We start from the raw sequence: 21,584 nt of genomic DNA, 5'->3' as shown, positions 1-21,584 counted from the left end.
GCAGGATAAAGGAGTGTCATATTCTTTTTTAAAAAATTTTTTTGCCCTTTATTATATAGGACATGTTGTGAAAAGCTCTATAAACACCTATGAAATATCTTTGAGTAGAACATTTTTTACACCTTCATCTTTTTTTATTTACGTGCTTATTTGAGTGGGAGGAAGGAAAACACCAATAAAAAGCTTCAATGGGGGCTCATATCGTAATCTAAAAACAAGTTTGGGAGTGGTTGCTTAGTAATGACATACATTCAGCTTCATTAGTGCCGTGAGCACATATGGAGTGATGAAAAAGTCTGTACATACATGAAGGCATGAAACACGTCACCAGCTGTGCACACCGCCTCAGGCAGCTTTGCACATCTGCACGTATGCACAGCTTTTTTTGTGTGTGTTTGTGTCTGTCATTACTCTGTACAAGCTTATATGACTAAGGATGCTTTATTAGATGTGTGTGAAGTCACTGCTTGCAGCCTTTTTAAAATGTGCATGTCAGTTCATAGACTTTATACAACGATTAGCTACAGCATTGAAACCACTGTCAGGTGAACTGAATAAGACTGATTATCTCATTACAATGGCACCTTGAGAGGGGTTTGCTGTATCAAGCAGCAAGGGAGCATTCAGTTCTTGAAGCTGATGTGTTGAAAGCAGGAAAAATAAGCAGCCTGAGGATGTGAATGACTTTGACCAGGAGCATTCTGGTTAGCAGTAGAACCTGCCAAAAGTGGTCTAAGGTAAAAGTCGAGCCTCCGTCAGCTTTGGCAGAGGCACATATAAAGAGTTTAATGATTAAGCTGTCCAGTTCAGAATAGGTAAGTACGGGACTTACTAAAATAAAACAGACATACCCAATAATATGATTAATATCAGATATCCTTAGAATCACTCTTTATAGGTCTAAAAACAACGATGTTGAACAAGAGGCTTGAAATCTGAGTGGTTTTTGATTCATGTCTCTCTATTAGTGGTCGGGTGACAAAGGCCAGACTATCGTTCAGTCAGCTCAGGCTCATCTCTGAGAATGGATCCTTTCTTTCTTTCTTTTACAGATTTAATATACTAAAATACAAAGGATTCATTCAGTCTAAAATAAAGCTGCTTGACTTTTAACTAGTTTCAGTAAAACTGACCACATGACTCCAGTTCTTCTTGCCTTCACTGGTTAGTTGTTAGTTTCAGAATTGATTTCAGGATTTTATTTTCCTTTGACACAGTATAAGATCCTCTGTCAGGAACCTTCTGATTGTTTAGGATTCTTGCCTTGTGACCAGAAGTGATTTGGTCTTTACCATTTGTGCCCTTAGACTGCTGAATATCCTGCCAGAAGATGTCAGACTGTCAGTATGCTCTTTTAAAACACCACTGAAAACCTTTTTCTCATAAGGCCGTCTCTTATCTATCACCGTTTCACCTACTTAGACGGGGCGTTAACTATTCGAACTTTCTTGAGTCACAGATCTTTGGTGACAACACAGAAATGGGATGGGACTAAATTCCACCAATCCGGATGTGGTGGGCTGGAGCTTGGAAAAGAAAAACAGGCTTCTGTGTATTTCAGCTCTACTCCTCACTTTGTTCACCAGACACAACAGCTGTTGCACTTCACTCTGAAACCATGGCCAAGGACATGACTCTGCTGTGGGCCTCCGGCTCTGTTCCCTGCTGGAGGGTGATGATCATGCTGGAGGAGAAGCAGCTGCAGGGCTACAACCACAGACAGCTCTCCATCGAGGAATTCATGAACAAGCCCCAGGAACTGTTAGATATCAATCTGAGGGGGCAGGTGAGGACAGCCACATAATAAAAATAACAATAATAATAATAATAATAATGAGAAGGAGGAGAAAAAAAATAATGCTTTCTCTTATCAAATTGTGATAAGCGCATAATAATCCTTACTCTTAGGAGCAACTAGATATTCACTGTTGCGCTGCAAGGTACTTAACGCCAAACTCCTATCAAAAAAATGTGACATTTAATGATTTCCAGTATTTTTATGTAAGTTTTCCTGTTTGAATCAAATGGAAGAGTTTTACCAAATCACAATAATGAAATATTTATTTCATTGTATGTTTCATTTATCAAGTATATTTATTAAAATAAATAAATGAATGAACTTGCGCAATTCCTCCTTATCAGCACAAAAGTTCCCTTTGTTTACTAGCTAACGCAGCATGAAAAAGTTAAGCTAATGAATAAAAGAAACGATGAAGTCAAGTGCATTTACAGTAGATGTAGTACTATCATGCCAAATATGCCAGGAGCTTTTTAAAAAAATTCAATTCTTAATTTGTAATTTTCGATAAATGTATTTTAAGAGAAAATTAGAGTTTGAAATGAAGTCTGATGCAGGGCTTGATAACACATTGCAACACAAGTACACCTGATGTTGATAGTTTCATTGTCACAAACCCTTCAAACACAGTTTTGTTTAAAACATTTTATAGTGAGTAATTGTTCCTGATATTTCATGTAATACAGCACAACAGGTTGCCTAATTAGTTCCCAGTAGCATTAGCATTAAAGCATGATGCATAATAATAAACCCTTTAATAGTCTTTCTCACTCACATTGTAACTTGGTTTATTTTTCAGCTTCCATCTTTCAAACATGGAAACATCATCGTGAATGAATCCTACGGTGCCTGTTTTTACCTGGAGGTGAGGGAGACACTCCAACAAGCAGTTTTACACTCAGCAGCATGAATTGTGACAAAAGTTCAAATGTCTTTCCTGCCCTAATGACAGAGCAAGTTTAAAAACCAGGGAACCAAACTGATCCCAGATGACACTGACCAACAAGCTCTGATGTACCAGCGCATGTTTGAGGGTCTCACATTCTACGATAAAGCTGGTAAGAAATGAAAGCTTGATGCTAGTCGTCTTCCTGACAAGATCGCACTTGACATTTTCCGTACTATCTCCTCGATTAATTTAAATCAGCAGTGGTTTATTAAAAGATGCAAAACAGTAGAATGGTCTGTTTTTTCAAAGCATAAATTTCCTGACAGAGTAAAGTATGATTTAAATCCAGTTTCAAAAGACCAAAAAAAAAACTGATTATCTGTTAAATCCTTTATATATGTTACTCTTCTGAGCCCCAATGCATGTGAAAAAGGTGTGAAAAACACATCGGTGAATCACAGCACTGCACTCGAGTTCCTTGATTATGATGTAGATGGACACGTGTTTAATTTATGCATCAGCAGAAACACTATTGTGGTGTTTATTCATCACCACAACTCAGGAACAGAAGGGGAGATTGTGACTGTATTTTACATTTGGTGAAACACTGAACTGGTGACACTAATTTTGATGGGCTTCACAGGTTGGCGCCCACCTATGAAATTACTTCGGTCTGTGCTACATGCAGTATATTTTATAAGCCTTAATAGATTTTGATCTAAATCGCAGCTGCACAAAGCAGTAATTCTAATCTTATAAATGAATCTGTGTATACTGACCTATACTGAACTATGTTTACACAGGTTTTGTACACCTCTAAGCAATGAATTGTTGGTGAAAAGGCCACTGTCTGCTGGCTGTGTTAATACATGTGGTGACCTTAATGTTTCCTGATTTTAGCTACCATTGTCTACTATGAATATTACGTCCCTGAAGGAGAGAGGCACGACTCAGCTGTGAAGAGAAACAAAGAGGCTCTGGTCACTGAGCTGAAGCTCTGGGAAGGATACCTGCAGAAGGTATGTTGGTGAGCAGTGAAAACACAAACTGACTCAACATCCACTGATGCATTCAAACTGTATTTGTCCTTTTTTTCCTTCCAGCTGGGCGCTGGCTCTTACCTGGCGGGACCATCTTTCACACTGGCTGATGTGGTTGTTTTTCCAACTGTTGCTAATCTTTTCCGATATGGGTAAGAGATGCTGCCTTCAAATGAAACTCATGAGTTTCTGATTGGGACATGGGAAGCTTTGTGCTTGAAATAACTGGAGTTGAGGTAGTACCAGTGACAGTATCAGAAGAGCACTGCTGCTAGAAACTGGAAACATAAGCATTATTGTCAGCATCTAGAAGTCACCAAGGCTAGCCATTTAGCATGTTAACAAGTAGGTAATGTTGGAAATACAAAAGACATAATGAAAAGATGAAGCTGTTGGGAACATCTACGTGCATTTTCCTCAGGCATTATAAAATTCAGAAGAAAAACTGACCATTCTCTAAAAAATGAACTTCCATGACTTCTGCCATTTCTGATGTCAGAAAATTCTTCATAACTCGGGAACTCAAAACTTTCAGAAAATTTCTGCTTACAAAGTTGTGAATACAATTCTCAGTGACTCTTTCCATGAGAACGATAAACCCCATTTGAAGGCAGCACAACAGGAAAACGGAGCGAACCTGAACTTCTTGGAGATCTAATCAGTAAATTACATCACAGTGTGTAGATGTTGCTGTTCAAATGCCTGCTACTTTCTGATCCACAGGTTGTCTGCTCAGCGTTACCCTAAACTGGGAGAGTATTATGGTCTGGTGAAGGAGAGACCCAGCATCAAAGCCAGCTGGCCTCCTCATTGGGTGGAGGACCCAAAGGGAGACGAGGACACCCTGAAGGACTTCTGATATCCATACACTCTTGTTATGGTGATGTTCTGGTGTGGCCTGTAATGCAAAGCTTTTGCTTTTGCCTACTAAAAGCTTAGCTAACAGCTTGATAAATATGATACAGCACAGATTTTGATTATTGGTGCTATAAAAGAGAGTTTTTGCTTACTAATAAGTTCTGAATGCATTTGGGAATTACAGGTGCAGATATGTGGTTCTTTTATTTTGATCCCTCTTGTCAAATCGTTACCAAAAAGTATAAAATGCAGGCTGTGTTCAATTGTACATCATTAGATGTTTGCAGGGTGACAGCAGCAGGAAGACTGTCATGTAGACATAGCAGCTTTTGTTTCCCCCATACACTGTGTTTAGAACTAACATCAGTCTGTGTCGACTCATATGTGCAGGCTGCTATACTAAAAGTTTCTAATGCATTTAGAATTCCTGTGAAGTTAGTGTGTATTAATACATTCATATCAGTTAGCATTTATTGGAGGTTCTCTATATTCATATCACATTAACTGATATATTGGGGCTATAATATAATCATTGTGCACTGTAAATTCCAATCTCACATCACCTTGTCCTAGTAGAAAAGGTGGGCGGATTCTTTGAAGACGTGACCTTTGTGTTTATTTGAATCACAGAAGCGGCTTACTCTGCACAAAGGTAGCTGAAATACCCTGCGTTGGCATGACTTTGCATAAATGAAATTGTTCAATATTGCGTCCTTTGCATGATTTTTGCATTTTCAGTTTCATACACAGCCTCTTGGAGACACACCAGCCATACTGTATGTTCAACTATGTCACTTAAATAAACAGTAGACGTGTATCGGGTTTGCAGAAGTGTTTTTTATGACTGTGAACATGGATTTATATCCTGCACACCTGAGAAGTGCAAGTTTGATCCAAGTTCTGGTCCTTGTCTTTGCCCTTTTATCCAGTTGATGATTACAGGAATAACAGTTATTTCATATGGAACAGGTGAAATGATAAGAAGAAATAAGCTGTTTATGGTGATCAGTTTGCATATTCTGACTTGTCATTATATGATTTCTTTCTGTGTATTAAGTTCACTACAGGCAGAACTTTATCTGCAGCTGCAGGTCTCACTATTAGTAGCAAAGGTGTTGAATTAGTGCTGCATGCAGATGATCACATGCATAAAACCTTCCTACCAGAACTTTTTTATGATGTTCAAAAACATAAGCCAAATAGTGGGGAAAATAATCTAAAAATGACTTTCCTTCAAAAACACTATGCCTTAACAAAACAGCTCCATAATCTAGAGATACATTCGTATTTACACACTATCAAAGAATTCTGTCTGCGTTTTCTTCAGTGCATTCATTTATTTATGCAGGGTGGTGCCATGAGTAGTCACTCTCTTTTTTAATGTGTACATTTTAAGCATGAGTAAAAAAATGCAACAGTTGGACAAATATACAACTTACAACAAAGGATAAAGTTGGAGTTGAGAAAGGGTGGAAAGGGCATTAGAAAAAATGCTTGGTTGTGGTTTGACTGATGCATGTAGAGCAGAACCAGTTGTATGAACCAGCATGAACTGCATCTGCCTGTTCGAACAAAAAATGTCATGCCAGTGTAACCAGGTTGAAATAACAGATATATTTTCACATATGAAATTCCACCAACTTCCAAAAATTCATGTAAATAATTGTTTTATGTTTCCTATTCTGTGTTTAAAATGTATTTCACTTTTCATTGTTATTGGAATTAGTACTGTCTCTTTAAGAGGTCGCATTTGAATGATGTCACATATATGCGCCGGAGGTAAACAGAATACATCGGAACGACGCGGGAGAAAACAGACAGGCCGAATGGATTCTTTATGTGAAGATAGACATCAACTTCGTGGTGAAGATGGACATGAGTTGGATGGACTTTGTACATCGGAGATAGACGCGAAATGAATGGACATTGTCGTCACGTAAAGGAAAGACGGAGCAGCGGTATGGACGCTTGATTAATGGACGTTATCTTCATGCTAAAGAGAGACAGCGGTAATATGGACGCACGATTGACATACCTCATTTTCACGTTAAAGAGAGACGGGAATAAATGTTTGTTAAGCAGCATTCTACAGGCCAGTCTGTTCATTTATGCCACGACCAAGAAACAAAAGAACACAACGCAGGACAATAACAACGGGTGTGAAGGCAGATTTTCAGAGGCACACACACACACCCGTTACACCAGCCGAGCAAAATGAAAACTCAACATTTTTCAAAATGCCACCCTGCCACCCTCCAGCTCCACCCAAGTAGCTGATGAGAACCTGCCACCTAGAAGAAGGTAAAACTGTTGCCATCTAGACAAAACTTAGACATCAGGCTTTGACTGACCTTGTTTCCTCTACTGATGTTGCCCTCACACAAGAGAGCACTAATGTAGAGGGAAATAGTTTAGGGACCGTCCATGTAAATATGCGAATAGTTGGTGGGTTTGCAATGTCGGCCACATTGTGGACTCCACATTTTAGACTATGTAGTTTCTGAAGTTGACTTGATTTTTGTAAGAATTGTGCCTATCATGGACTTCTCTTTTATATTTAAAAAAAAGGATCAGACAAGTCAAAAGACTACATAGTACAAACTCCAGCCTCGCTGACAATATCATTAAGATCTACTTCAATCAGGCAAAACCTGTCCAGTCTTTTCACAGTGACAGACTGCACCACACTCACCAGCTAGGTGACCGGGAACTCATCAGAGAGTTCAAAAAGAAGACACCCTGAACTCCTGTTGGTCCAAACCACACAACATCCTTCTCACCACCAACACAGCATCAAGTGTGAAAGTACAAACTTGACGACAGAGGACTACAAGAGGACAGCTTCTCCACCTTGACCACAGAGCAGCAGGAGGACTCATCACCACAGGGGTCCTCTTCTTCATCACCTGCGGAGACCTCGAATACTGGGTCCACCCTTCAATAGAGCTTTGTCTACAGAGGAGCAGCACAAACACCGGAGTCCCAGAAGAAGACGCAGAACACCTACAGACAGCAGATCAATAGAGGAGCAGTGCAGGCACCATAGGCAGATGCAGAACATCTACAACAGAGTTGCAATGCCAGTAGCAGCCACAGAAAGCCCACATCTGGCTGCAGGATTAAATATATTCAACAGAGGGAGTCACAGACACCACAAATGTGACACTGCAGTGCACAATGAGTGAAACAAGCCATAACCGCGCACTAAAAGTAGTAATAACTCCAACTTTATGTCACGAGTCTTTGCGCAGGTCTTTGCGCAGGTCATGAAACAGCTGGATATTACTCATCACTATTCTAGCGCTTACCATCCAGAAAGCCAAGGCGCTCTGGAGCGTTTTCACTCCACACTAAAGAGCATGCTCCGGGCATATTGTTTTGAGGTTGAAAAGGACTGGGATGAAGGCGTTCATTTCCTCCTGTTTGCGGCTCACGAGGTAACTCAGGAGTCTTTGGGGTTTAGTCCAGCGGAGCTGGTGTTCGCGCACACCGTGCGCGGCCCATTAAAACTCCTGCAGGAAACGTGGCTGGGTGATAATAAACCACAGAATCTCTGTGATTATGTTTCAAACTTTCGTGGTAAACTTCACCGTGCGTTTTAATTAGCGAAGCAAAATATGTCCGTTACTTAGGCTAAAATGAAGCGATGGTTTGATAAAGACGCTAAAAACAGAAGCTTCAGTCCCGGTGACACAGCGTTAGTTTTGTTGCCTGTCCCCGGTTCGGCCCTACAAGCTCGTTACAGCGGTCCTTATGTGGTCAAGGAGAAACTAGGTGATCGAGATTACATTGTAGCCACTCCTGACCGTAAACGACGTAACCGAGTGTGTCATGTAAACATGTTGAAGCCTTACCTCTGCAGGGAATCTACTCATCCGACTCCTGGCAGTGAAGTGGACAACACCGTGCTGGCGCTGTCCAGTGCTGAAGTCGCGGTGAGTTCCCAGGTGATGGAGGAGCTGTCCGGTGCTGGAACCCCCGGGGTGCTGCCTACTGTGGCTGCAGCTGACCTCGAGGACGTGGTGGGTCTGTCCCTAGCTGTGGTCCAAGGCAGACTGCAGAATTCGGCAATGTTGTCTAAACTTGACGAGTATTTTTTGCACCTCACTGAGTCCCAGCCTGAGGATGTGGTCCAGTTAATTAAATCGAATGTTTCATTGTTTTCTGATGTGCCCACGCAAACTAATGTCCTTGAGCACGATATCGACGTGGGTGACGCTTCTCCGATTAAGCAACATGCTTATCGGGTAAATCCGGGGAAGCGTGCTCGCCTACAAAAACAGGTCGACTGTATGCTGGAGAACGGCATTGCCGAACAGAGCTCCAGCTCGTGGAGTTCACGGAATAAAAATCAGAGAATCATGCGCTGGTCGCTCGCGCTGCAATCGTTTAATCTAGAGGTTAAACATATTAGGGGTGAGAGAAATGTTGTGGCGGATGCGTTGTCACGTGTATGTTGCGTGTAGGTTGGGGCGAACCTCCACGCAACATCTTATGGGGGGGTGTTACATGTGGCTGGCTGCTGTGTCTCTCCTCGCTCTCTCTGATCTCCCTCCTCCCTTTATCTGTGTAATTGCAGCACACCTGAGTGCTGTTAACACTTAGGGAGGAGGAGGGTATTTAGGGAGGCAGGAGAGAGCAGCAGTCAGAGCAGAGATTGGAGAACCTCCCAGCCACACGTCCTCCTGGACAAACGCGTGAGTGGTTTGGTTGTGTTTATAAACTTTCCTTTTGTGATTAACATTGTGTTCTTTTCGTTTCAGGTACTTTGGCTATTCCCTCCCCACGCATGTTTAGATTGCTGGGTTTTGTTGTTTTAGTTTGGCTGTAGTTGCTGGTAGTCCTATTTTCGCTGTTTTCTTTTGTAGTATTAATTTTTGGTTAGGAAGTTTAGTACGGGGTGGTGACTGGTCCGAGAGCCCATTGCAGGGTTAGCCACGTTCACCACCCCTCTTTTGTTTCTTTTGGCCAGCAGCTGCAGCCCTTTTACTTTCACCATTATTTTCATCTTAGTTGATTAACGTTAGTTGAATTAATTGTTAATAAAGCTGGGTTTTTCCCTATTCTCACGTTACCTGCTGTGCCTGTCTAGTTTATATGTTGCCGGTCTCTTTGTTTATTCGAGCCTTGTCAACTTTAAAGAGGCCGTAACACTTGTCTCAAGTGTTTTTTTTGAAATTACTCACTTTCAGAACTGCAGTTAATACTATGTACTATCCATGAAAATTCAGTAGTGTGGATTGATGAAGAAAATAGGACATCTTTTGTTACAGATACCTTCTAGTGTCACTCCTTTCCATTGCCCATTGTTTTTCATAATTCTCTTACTGTTTGTTGTTTGCAACTGTACACCAGATGCCTTGTCTCTAACATTTTGTTGTCTACCAGCCTCAATGACTCCATCACCATTTGTAATTAATTAGCAACTATATGTAATTAATGAATTAGCAACTACATGCAAACTGACCACATTTCTTTTTGTATTTACATACTGTCCCTTCCCAACTGTCTCACCAACTGTATAAAATGTTTTACTCAGTAAATGTTCTGGGTCAACTTACCTTCACAGACTTTTAGCAAGCCCACTGTATACTGGAATACTAATAAACACCCCACTACAGCAAACCTTGCATGTGGACTTTTGATAAATTTCTTCAACAATAGTTTAATGAAGTCAACTAGACAGTGTAGGGATGGAAATGTACACTTTCAGTATTAAATCATGCTGCCCTGGGTTGACAAAAGGTGCACTGTTTAACCTACTTAGACCGGGAGTCAACTAATCTAACTTCTTTGACTCACATCTTTGGTGATAACACAAAAATGGGATGGGACTAAATTCCACCAATCCGAATGTGGTGGGCTGGAGCTTGGAATAAAACCAGGCATCTGTGCGTTAAAGTCCCACTCCTCACTTCATTCACCAACCACAACATCTTTGAACAGGAACATCATTGAACAAGTTATCTTTTGATTGTAAACTGTGTGAAAAACATGACCGAACTATGGATTATTTCCAAACGCAGTTTACACTACTTCACCGTCTTATTGATACTGGCAGCTGCTCAATTGCACATTGTGCAGAGTTCAAGAACAGATGCAAAGAAATTCTCACCTACGTGAACGATCTGCTCCTTTTTTTTTTTTTTGCCCTTGAATCTCAGGTCTTTGGTGATGACACAAAAATGGGATGGGACTAAATTCCACCAATCGGATGTGGTGGGCTGGAGCTTGGTATAAAACCAGGCTTCTGTGTATTTCAGTTCCACTTCTCACTTCGTTCACCAGCCACAACATCTTCTGTCTTCTGTCAGCTGTTGCACTTCACTCTGAAACCATGGCCAAGGACATGACTCTGCTGTGGGGCTCCGGCTCTCCTCCCTGCTGGAGGATCCAGATCATGCTGGAGGAGAAGCAGCTGCAGGGCTACAACCAAAAACTGCTCTCCTTTGAGAAAATGGAGCACAAGTCCCAGGAAGTCCTGGATATGAACCCCAGAGGACAGGTGGGTTCAAGTCAAACTAGCTGTTTACCTAGAAACCACTCAAATCCTCTCTTTAAATGAATGAATTCATATTACACAAAGCTTGAACTTAAAGTAATTATCTTAAGTTTTTAATTCCCCCCTGTCTGTCTTAAAGATCCCGACCTTCAAATGTGGGAACCATATCCTGAATGAGTCCTACGCTGCCTGCTTTTTCCTGGAGGTGAAAACTTGGCTGAGGTCTTGAACTTGACTCTAGTTAATATTTCATGCAGCTAAGGCATTAATAAGGTTGAGGGCTGTTCTGCTTGTCAGACAGACACGCTACACTGTAGAGGAAAAGAAATTGGAGCTCCATGCTGTTCTTCATAACAGTTCCTCTCTTTTCTGTTCACAACAACAGAACCAGTACAAGTCTCAGGGAAACAAGCTGATCCCCGACTCCCCCGATGCACAAGCACTGATGTACCAGCGCATGTTTGAGGTTTTCACACTCGTCGAGAAATTGGGTATGTTAACCCTGATATGCATAACTGAAGTATTTGGTTCTTGTTTTGTGAGGCAAGACTTCTGTGCTAGCCCTGAAAATCTATCCATCCATCTATTCTCTATATACTATATAAATATATATCTAGATAACATTAATCCTTATTAGGGTGGCAGGGGACTGGAGACTATACCAGCTGACTTAGGGTGAAGGCAGTCTATCGCAGGACTACATATACAGACAAGCAATCAGACTCACATTCACACCTACAGAGAATTTAGAGTTACTAATTAACCTCAGCATGTTTTTGAACTGTGGGAGGAAGCTGGAATACCTGGCGAAAACCCACACATGCACAGGGAGAACATGCAAACTCCATGTGGAACGATCCTGGGAAGGAGACATGAACCGGGGATCTTCTAGCTACAAGGCGAAAGTGTTAACCACCTATCCACGGTGCAGCCCACCTTAAAAATCCTTCATCTTAATAAATGGTGCAAGTTTGTCCAAATTACATCTTAACCACTTGGATTTAGTGAGTTTTTACAGACTATCCAGGCTACTAAAGCTCAGGAACGGTTATGGGATTTAGCAGTTGTTGCCATTCTGCCTTTTAGAACTGAAGTGTTAAAAATACATGCTGAATGAAGTCAAGACGAGACATTAAATGCATTAAATCTATGTATATATGAATCTAAACCCTCGCAACAGGTAGTGATGTTGAAAGGTCACATGTTAATCCCACAAAGGATCACATGCTCAGATTTGTTTACTTGTAAAGCTAAAATCATGAGTCTGGGTGCTTTATTGATAAGGAGGGCTGCTAAACTAAAATAGCTGAAATCCCAGTTCATTACAGTGGCTAAATGCATCACTTTAGGCTCTTATCTGAAACATTTTTATTGCCCTCAGTGTGAAGCTGATCTTATATAATGATGTCCTGACTGACCCCAGCCTCTGCTGGTAAAAAGAAGTTACAGTCCAAACACAATGTGGGAGTCCATGTTATGCAACATGTTCACAGATTTCTTTGATTAGCCTCATAGTCCTCATATCTCAGAAAACGGTTGTTACAACTTGTTGACATTTTCCAGTGGAGATTGTCCTTTACAACTACAAGGTCCCAGAGGGGGAGAGACACGACTCTGCTGTTCAGAGAAATAAGGAGGCTCTGACAGCTGAGCTCAAGCTGTGGGAGGGATACCTGAAAAAAACGGTAAACGCTTTAACACTCACACCACACTCTACAGAGTGTAACCTAAGCTGACATTCATAAGCAAGAGGCTGTAATATAATGTTACAATACAGCAGCAGCACTTTGTATTACTACTTTTGTTTCTCTCAGCCATATTAAATGTTAATATAAATGCTGCTACAAGTATCATAATGACACTGGATGATCTGGGAGAGTTTTTACAGCTACAGTTTATACAAATTTAACTTTAATCTTTGCAGGATAGAGGTGAATGATTTAATGGTTGAAGAACAGCTCAGCATTTTAAGAAAAATGTTCAATCACTACAGCTGAGAGTTAAACAAGTACATTGACACGTTGGGCTTAGAACAGGTAACAAAAGGCTGGACCAAGGCCTACATCTTGCTGTCGTTTCTTTTATTACATTTAAAAATTTACATGCTGGACCATTTCTTTATTGAGGTCAGTGACTGTCTGTTAGGACTGCAAACCTTTTTAAAACCACAAAAAGTTTGTTTCATTTAGTTGTTGTTCTGTCAGTGTCACACAGATTAAATATGATGTGGTAATTTATGAATTTCACAGGTGCTGCTTGGTAAACTTTGTTATCTTTGGACATAACCAGGTTGCCTGTTTGGTCCTATTTTCTTAAGATAAGCTGACTGGAGCTTGGTGTTGATCTTCCATCAGACCATCAAAAGAGAGTTTTCCCTTCACGTCAGACTATATCTTTAAAAACACTTTCACCAATAATGGATGTGAAATATTTAATTATTAATGCTTCACCAACTCTTGCATTCTCTCTTCTAGGACTGTTGTCTGGCTGGAAAAGAATTCACACTGGCTGATGTGGTTTTTTTCCCAAGCGTTGCTTTTCTATTCCGCCTTGGGTAAGTAGGTTAAAGAACCAAAAATGACTATTAGCTGTTTATCAGTATGGAGTAATAAACAGGAAAAAATGCACAATTTAAAGTGTCATAATGAATTTTGGAATTTTTTGCTGTAGGTTAAGCAGTGAGCATCACCCTGTACTGGCAAAATACTACAACAGTCTGAAGGACAGAGCCAGCATCAAAGCCACCTGGCCTCCTACCTGGCAGCTCACCCCCGGATCAGACATGATGAAAAACATCTGAGATCCAAATCCTCCTCAATGGACACACAAACAGTTCCTGTTCTCATTCGATATGTAACCACTGCTTGCATTGCACTACTTTTTATAAAACTACGCTTTGCTTCTGCTATGAAGAGCAATTTTCTGCAAAGTGTAAAAAGAGGAGAAACTCAAATATAATCCAGTAAAAGATAAAAGAATGTTAACACTAAATAACATGTATGATTCAATTTATTTACATGTGAGAATAAAAATCCCCACTGATGCAGTTTAATGTTGGTACCACCTTCATGTTTTACTTCTTCAGCTCCCATGTCCCTTATATGAACATATGTAATGTAAGTATATACTTTGAAATAATGTATTTCTACTTGGAAAAATAATTATTTGTAATGCACCACATAAAGCAATGTATCAGCTCACCTCTCCTGACCCAGAAACGCATATATACACACACACCCAGTGTTTATCAGGTTTTTAGATTATGTCCTCATTCAGTCCTGTGGTAAACTAAAGTTGTCACTGCTAACAGGCAGACTCTGTGTGTTTTCTCACCCTTTTGACTGTGGCCTCCACCTGCATCTGTTTTAAGCTGCATCTCACCTCCCAATCAATCCATGTGTGTACATGAAGACTGCTTTTTAAATCACATTTTTTCTTTTATCCTTCTATATGCAGAATGGATACAACTCAGACATAGTGCTTCATAATGATGTTGTGCCTTCAGCTTTATTTGCATGATGAAATCATGTGTGTGTGTGCTGTTGGCAGCTAAAGCTTGCGATTCAACATCATTGTGTACATGACACAAAAATATGAAGAACATGTTAAACTCTAATTAGCACAGGACAGTTGGAAGTGTGAGTGCATGGACTTTGCAAATGTATTTCTCACATGTGCAACACATAGTATTTGTTTTACAGTCCTTCTTCTTACTTCTTCAGCAAAGAGAGAACTGGTGGTGATGTCATCTGCATCACCTTTATAGCCTCTGAACACATTCTCCATTCTCCAGAAATGTTTCATTTGTTTGAAATTGATAAAACTGGAGATTTGTTGTGGATGGATGTTGTGGCACCTGCACGAGAAAGTTTTTGTTTTTCTGAGATCAATCAGTTGCACAAATAATCTAAATTTTTCATTATGTGTTTGTGTGCATGCATGTGTCTGTGTGTGTCTGTGTGGCTTTTCGAGCTGTGTGTGATGTGGGTGTGTGTTTTAGTCCTATGTGGCTCTGATTTTTAACTGCCGGGTCATTTTTGACACTAAGACACAAGGGTTAATTAATTTGTAGAAATCAATCAACTTTGTGCACCAAAAATATCAGATAAAGACAGTAAAGTTTCTGAAATCTCATAGTTGTAGTTCCGTCTCCCAGCCAGTAGGTGTCAGTATGCGCTCTATCAAAGCTTGTTAACTCAATAAAATGGGTAAAGAGTTAAAGTCTTCATCTTCAGCTCAGTCATCGAGCTTACTTGTGCATTTTGTGTGTCTTCAGGGACAGTAGAAGGTGTCATCTTGAGGCTTTTTAAACCGAAACCATGGCCAAGGACATGACTCTGCTGTGGGGCAGCGGCTCTCCTCCCTGCTGGAGGGTCCAGATCATGCTGGAGGAGAAGAAGCTGCAGGGCTACGACCAAAAACTGCTCTCCTTCGAGAAAATGGAGCACAAGTCCCAGGAAGTCCTAGATATAAACCCGAGGGGTCAGGTGAGGACAGCAACGTAATAATAATAACAGTAATAATGAATGCTGCTGCTTATCACATCATTATAAGCTCATATTAATCCTATCAGCTTCATGCTCTTAGGAGCAACTAGTTATTCACTGTTGTGCTGCAAGGTACTTAACGCCAAACTTCTGTAAAAAAAAAAAGTGACATATATTGATTTCCAGTTTTGGTATGTAAGTTGACCTGTTTGAATCAAACAGAAAAGCTTTACCAAAGCACAATAATGGACTATTTAATTCGGCATGTGTTCTATTTTTTTCAGTTAGGTTTATTAAAAGAAATACATGAATGAATTTGCGCATGTCCTCCTTATCAGTATCAAAGTTCCCTTTGTTCCCAAGCTATTGCATTATAAAAAATCAGCTAACAAATAAAAGCAATGATGAAGTCAATTGTGTTTGCAGTGGATGTAGTATTATCATGCCGAAGATATTATAAGCTTATTTAATTTATTGTCTTAATGTAAGCTTTGTATTTTATGAGCAAACGAGGGAAAAAAATAGTTTTAAATACAGTTTGATGCAGGGTTTTATTACATGTTGCAATAAAAGTGCACCTGCTGTTGATAGTTTCATAGTCACAAAACCTTCAAACACAGTTTTGTTTACAACATATTATGGTCAGTAATTTTTCCTAATATTTTGTGTAATACAGCACAAAAGGTTGTTCTAATTAGTTTCCAGTAGCATTAGCATTAAAGCATGATGCATAATAATAAACCCTTTAATAGTCTTTCTCACTCACATTGTAACTTGGTTTATTTTTCAGCTTCCATCTTTCAAACATGGAAACATCGTCGTGAATGAATCCTACGGTGTCTGTTTTTACCTGGAGGTGAGGGAGACACTCCAATAAGCAGTTTTACACTCAGCAGCATGAATTGTGACAAAAGTTCAAATGTATTTCCTGTCCTAACACCAGAGCCAGTTTAAAAACCAGGGAACCAAACTGATCCCAGATGACACTGACCAACAAGCTCTGATGTACCAGCGCATGTTTGAGGGTCTCACATTCTACGATAAAGTTGGTAAGGAATAAAAGTTTGGTGCAAAATACCGCTTGGATTACTGTTTTCACCTGATATTTTCCATACTATTTATTTGATTGATTTCAATCAACAGTAGAATGGTCTGTTTTTTTTCATAGCATAGACTTCCTGGCAGATCAAAATCTGATTTAAATCCATGACCAAAAGACCAAGAAGCAACAGATTATCTGTTAAATCTTTAATATATGTTACTCTTCTGAGCCCCAATGCTTTTGAAAAAAATCTGAAAGACACATCGGTAAATCACAGCGCTGCACTCTGTGATGAGTTCCTTCATTATGGTGTGAATCAAAACAATTTTATTTATGCATTAATTTTTCCAACAGTGTGTGCTACATACATTTTGTAAGTCTTGTGACATTAATTTAAATTTTAGCTGCACAAACCAGTAATTCTCATCTATTAAATGAAACTATGTATTTGTGACATGTATATTGACCTATATATATGATATATTTGTCTGAAATTTGAACATGCTACAATGTGAAGCCACTGCCTGCTGAATGTGTTAATGCATGTGTGTAATCTGAATGTTTTCCTGATTTTAGCTGCTGTTATCTACTATGAATATTACGTCCCTGAAGGAGAGAGGCACGACTCAGCTGTGAAGAGAAACAAAGAGGCTCTGGACACTGAGCTGAAGCTCTGGGAAGGATACCTGCAGAAGGTATGTTGGTGAGCAGTGAAAACACAAACTGACTCAACATCCACTGATGCATTCAAACTGTGTTTGTCACTTTTTTCTCTTTCCAGCTGGGTGCTGGCTCTTACCTGGCGGGACCGTCTTTCACACTGGCCGATGTGGTTGTTTTTCCCACTGTTGCTAATCTTTTCCGATTTGGGTAAGAGAAGCAGAAACTGTAAGAGATGCTGCCTTCAAATGAGACTCATGAGCTTCTGATTGCGACATGGGATGTCTTATACAAGAAATAACTAGCTCAGGTGGTAACATTGACTGTATGAGAAGAGCACTGCTGATAGGAACTGGAAACACAAGTGTTATTGTCGGCACCTAGAAGCCTCCAAGGCCATTTAGCACACTAACAAGTAGGTAATGTACACCGTTTCCCAAAAGTTCGTTCTCCCCCTAAAAACAAAGCTCAAAGACTGATTATGCAATATAATCAATTTATTCAATAGCCAGTATGTCCTCCTTTCACTTTGATTACAGCTTTCAGTCTTTCAGACATGGAATGTATCAAGTTCTTGAGTGTGGATAGTTCTATCTTCCCCTACTCTTGCACAGAACTAGAGTTGAGCTGTTTCATGGTGGTCATTGGTGGACTGGTAATGGCGCGACTGTTCAGGATTCCCCAACAGTTCACAATTGGGTTGAGCTTAGGAGAGTTTGGTGACCATTCCTCCTTGCGCAGAAAAACAGGCAGATGGTCAGAACATCCTTGCTGAGTCGTACAGGGAGTGTGAGCAGGGGCACCATCTTGCATAAATACCAATTCTGAACGTCTGTTAGACATTTTCTGTTCAGTCACAGGCCCCAACTTTTTTCCTCTTTGCAGGAAGTAGTACCTTTTGTAGAATGTTGTTGGTATAATATTATGCATTATCAGATGTATCTAGAGGCACAATGTGCCACTCTGAGAGACCTGAAGTGGACATAGCCCACCAAACCATAATATGGGCACTGAACTTCACTTGCTCAGAAGATGGTACTTTTTCATGATCATCTGTACGATACAGTCATTTTGGCTGCTGGGTGTGGTGTGGAGTTTGGTAAGTCATGGGGTACGTTGTCTCTTGTAAGCTTTCAGCCTCAATGTTTCTGTTAAAAAAACGATGCACAGTCCTCTTAGAAACATCTTATTCAAGACTTTTCAGCCTCTGACTGAGTCACCGGAATGACTGGTGTCTTTTACCCGTGGCCTTTCTCATCAGATCCTTGGTTCTTGCAGTTAGGCCTGATGGACGTCCTGAGTTAGACTAGTCTTTGAAGGATCCTCCTTTGTTGTATCTTTACCACAACTTCTCTACCCAGCGGATACTTCTGCCAAGGGTTTGAGCGGCCTGCTGATTAGTTTTTCCTGCATTTGGAAGAGCAATGGCCTGTGCATGAATCTGAGACTCTGAAAGAGCAGCTTTTCCCCCTTATGTTTGGCCATGATAGCAACTCTTTCAACATTCGGTTGTAAGTATAATGCATTTGGTCCAATGGGGAGAACAAACTTGTAGGAAATACAAAAGACACAAAAGATGAAGCTGTTGGAAACATCTACCTCCATTTTCTTCATTCTAATATTAAGAAGAAACGATTACCTTCGTACTACTTCTAAAAAATGAGTTTCCATGACTTCTGCCATTTCTGATGTCAGCAAATTCGTCACAACTCGGGAACTCAAAACTTTCAGAAAATTTCTTCTTACAAAATTGTGAATACAACACAGTGTGTAGATGAATTACGTCACAGTATGTAGATGTTTCAGTTCAAATGTCTGCTACTTTCTGATCCACAGGTTGTCTGCTCAGCGTTACCCTAAACTGGGAGAGTATTATGGTCTGGTGAAGGAGAGACCCAGCGTCAAAGCCAGCTGGCCTCCTCATTGGCTGGAAAACCCAAAGGGAGACGAGGACACCCTGAAGGACGTCTGATATTTACACTCTCTTGTTATTGTGATGTTCTGGTGTGGCCTCTAATGCAAAACTTTTGCTTTTGTCTACCAAAAGCTTAACTAACAGCTTGATAAATATGATACAGCTCTGATTTTGATTATTGGTGCTGTAAAAGAAATTGTAGGCTTACTATAAAGTTCTGAATACATTAGGGAATTACAGGTGCAGATATGCGGTTCTTTTATTTTGATCCCTCTCTTGTCAAGTCTTTGACCAAAAAGTATAAAATGCAGGCTGTGTTCAACTGTACGTCATTAAATGGTTGCAGGGTGACAGCAGCAGGAAGACTGATGCTATGATGACATAACAGCTTTTGTTGCCCCCATACACTGTGTTTAGAACTAACATCTTCTAACAACGTCTACTAACAACGTCTGTCGACTCATACATGTACATGCTACTGTGTCAAAAGTTTCTAATGCATTTACAGTTTCTGTGAAGTCAGTGTGCGTTAATACATTCATATCATTTAGAATTTCTATGAGGCTCTCTGCATTCATACCACATTAACTGATATATTAGGGCTATAATATCATCAGTTTGCATTGTAAAATCCAATCTCACATCTCTTCCTCGTCCGAGTAGAAAAGGTGGGCGGAATCTTGGAGAACATGACCTTTGTATTCATTATTTGAATGTCAGAAGTGGGTTGCTCTGCACAAAGGTAAGTCAAATATCCTGCGTTGGCATGACTTTGCATAAATGAAATTGTTCAATATTGTGTCCTTTGCATGATTTTTGCATTTTCACTTTCATGCACAGCCTTTTGGAGACACACCAGCCATACTGTATGTTCAACTATGTCACTTCAATAAACAGTAGATGTGTATCAGGTTTGCAGGAGTGTTTTTTATGACTGAACATGGATTTATATTCTGCACACCTGAGAAGTGCAAGTTTGATCCAAGTTCTGGTCCTTGTCTTTGGCCTTTTTTCCAGTTTAAATGCTGATGATTACAGGAATAACTGTTATTTCGTATGGAAGAGGTGAAATATCCATCATGCTGACGACCCAGTCCAAAACCCTTCACTGATAAGAACAGAAGAAATAAACTGTTTATGGTGATCAGTTTACATATTCTTACTTGTCATTATATGATTAGTTTCTGTTTATCTAGTTCACTACAGGCAGAACTTTATCTGCAGTTGCAGGTCTCACTATTAGTAACAAAGGTGTTGAATTAGTGCTGCATGCAGATGATCACATGCATAAAACCTTCCGACCAGAACTTTTGGTTGAGTTTCAAAATCATGAGCCAAATAATGGGAAAAACTATTTAAAAATGACTTTCTTCCGAAAATAGTAGACCTTAATTCAATGGCCCCATGATCGAGAAATACATCCACATTTACAATTTATCAAAGAACTCTGTCTGCATTTTCTTCTTTGCATTCATTCATTCAACCTTTATTTTTACAGGGTGGTGCCGTAAGTAATTGCTGTCATGTATAATGTGTACATTGTAAGCATGAGTCAAAAAATACAACAGTTACACAAATATACAACTTACAACAAAGGATAAGGTTGGAGTTGAGAAAGGGTGGACAGGACACCACATAAAACTCTTTATTAACTGTTTTGACTGATGCATGTAGAGAAGAACCAGTTGTATGAACCAGCATGAACTGCATCTGCTTTTCGAACAAAAAATGTTTGCATCCCAGCCGAGCAAAATGAAAACTCATGGACACTCAGGAGCTGTCACATGAGACACACTGCATACTGATGAAGACACAGATATGAATTTATCATCAATGGTGAGAATATGGAATGAAGAGAACAGTATCAGGAGGAGGATTGTCTCTGATGTACACTGATTGGTCAATGTCTTGAAGATAACATTTTTGATGCAGACTTTTTGTTGAATTTCTCAGAAACATGAAATATTACTGGATAGCAGCTGAGTGTGTTATTTGAAGGTAGAGACCTGAGCAGAACCAAGTGTTTTTCTTGTGATTTTTGCAGCCTTCTTTCTTTCAACAAGTTATCTTTTGATTATAAACTGTGTTAAAAACACGACTGAAATATGGATTCTTGCCAAATACAGTTTACACTACTTCACTGCTCTGTTGTTACTGGCAGCTGCTCAATTGCACATTGTCCAGAGTACAAGGACACAAAGAAATTGTCACCTATGTGAACAATCTGCTCCTTTTGTTTGTTTTGTTCTGCACACCTAAACTGTGAATCTTAAATGTGTGGATAAATTATATAGGGGGTGTCACTTACACGCAGTACAAGATGGAGTAGAGATATGATTGCTTATTGCATACGGCTATACCAGAGATTTTCCCCTTCTCCCCACCCACTCCTT

General features: G+C 40.0%; 3 protein-coding genes across 3 annotated transcripts; all 3 read left to right on the top strand.

Annotated features, from left to right (window-relative positions):
• The first annotated feature begins 1,561 nt into the window (after positions 1–1,561).
• Positions 1,562–5,402, top strand: LOC111576135 (glutathione S-transferase A-like). Its single transcript, XM_023281669.3, has 6 exons — positions 1,562–1,786; positions 2,598–2,663; positions 2,751–2,856; positions 3,588–3,706; positions 3,791–3,879; positions 4,451–5,402. The coding sequence occupies exons 1-6, from the start codon at positions 1,619–1,621 to the stop codon at positions 4,584–4,586; spliced, it is 684 nt and encodes a 227-aa protein (XP_023137437.2). The 5' UTR covers positions 1,562–1,618; the 3' UTR covers positions 4,587–5,402.
• A 3,124-nt stretch (positions 5,403–8,526) lies between these two features.
• Positions 8,527–14,139, top strand: LOC111576133 (glutathione S-transferase A-like). The gene is made up of 6 exons (XM_023281672.3): positions 8,527–11,090; positions 11,227–11,292; positions 11,473–11,578; positions 12,651–12,772; positions 13,562–13,641; positions 13,758–14,139. The coding sequence occupies exons 1-6, from the start codon at positions 10,776–10,778 to the stop codon at positions 13,885–13,887; spliced, it is 819 nt and encodes a 272-aa protein (XP_023137440.2). The 5' UTR covers positions 8,527–10,775; the 3' UTR covers positions 13,888–14,139.
• Positions 14,140–14,292: 153 nt separating this feature from the next.
• Positions 14,293–20,103, top strand: LOC129347240 (glutathione S-transferase A-like). Its single transcript, XM_023281676.3, has 6 exons — positions 14,293–15,574; positions 16,365–16,430; positions 16,518–16,623; positions 17,193–17,311; positions 17,398–17,486; positions 19,113–20,103. Exons 1-6 carry the CDS (start codon positions 15,407–15,409, stop codon positions 19,246–19,248), a joined length of 684 nt encoding a protein of 227 aa, XP_023137444.2. The 5' UTR covers positions 14,293–15,406; the 3' UTR covers positions 19,249–20,103.
• The last annotated feature ends 1,481 nt before the right edge of the window (positions 20,104–21,584 follow it).

Source organism: Amphiprion ocellaris, chromosome 15, assembly GCF_022539595.1.
Source record: "Amphiprion ocellaris isolate individual 3 ecotype Okinawa chromosome 15, ASM2253959v1, whole genome shotgun sequence".
NCBI lineage: Eukaryota > Metazoa > Chordata > Actinopteri > Pomacentridae > Amphiprion > Amphiprion ocellaris.
Note: the sequence above shows the minus strand (reverse complement) of the source record. Positions and strands in the feature narration are given on the sequence as shown.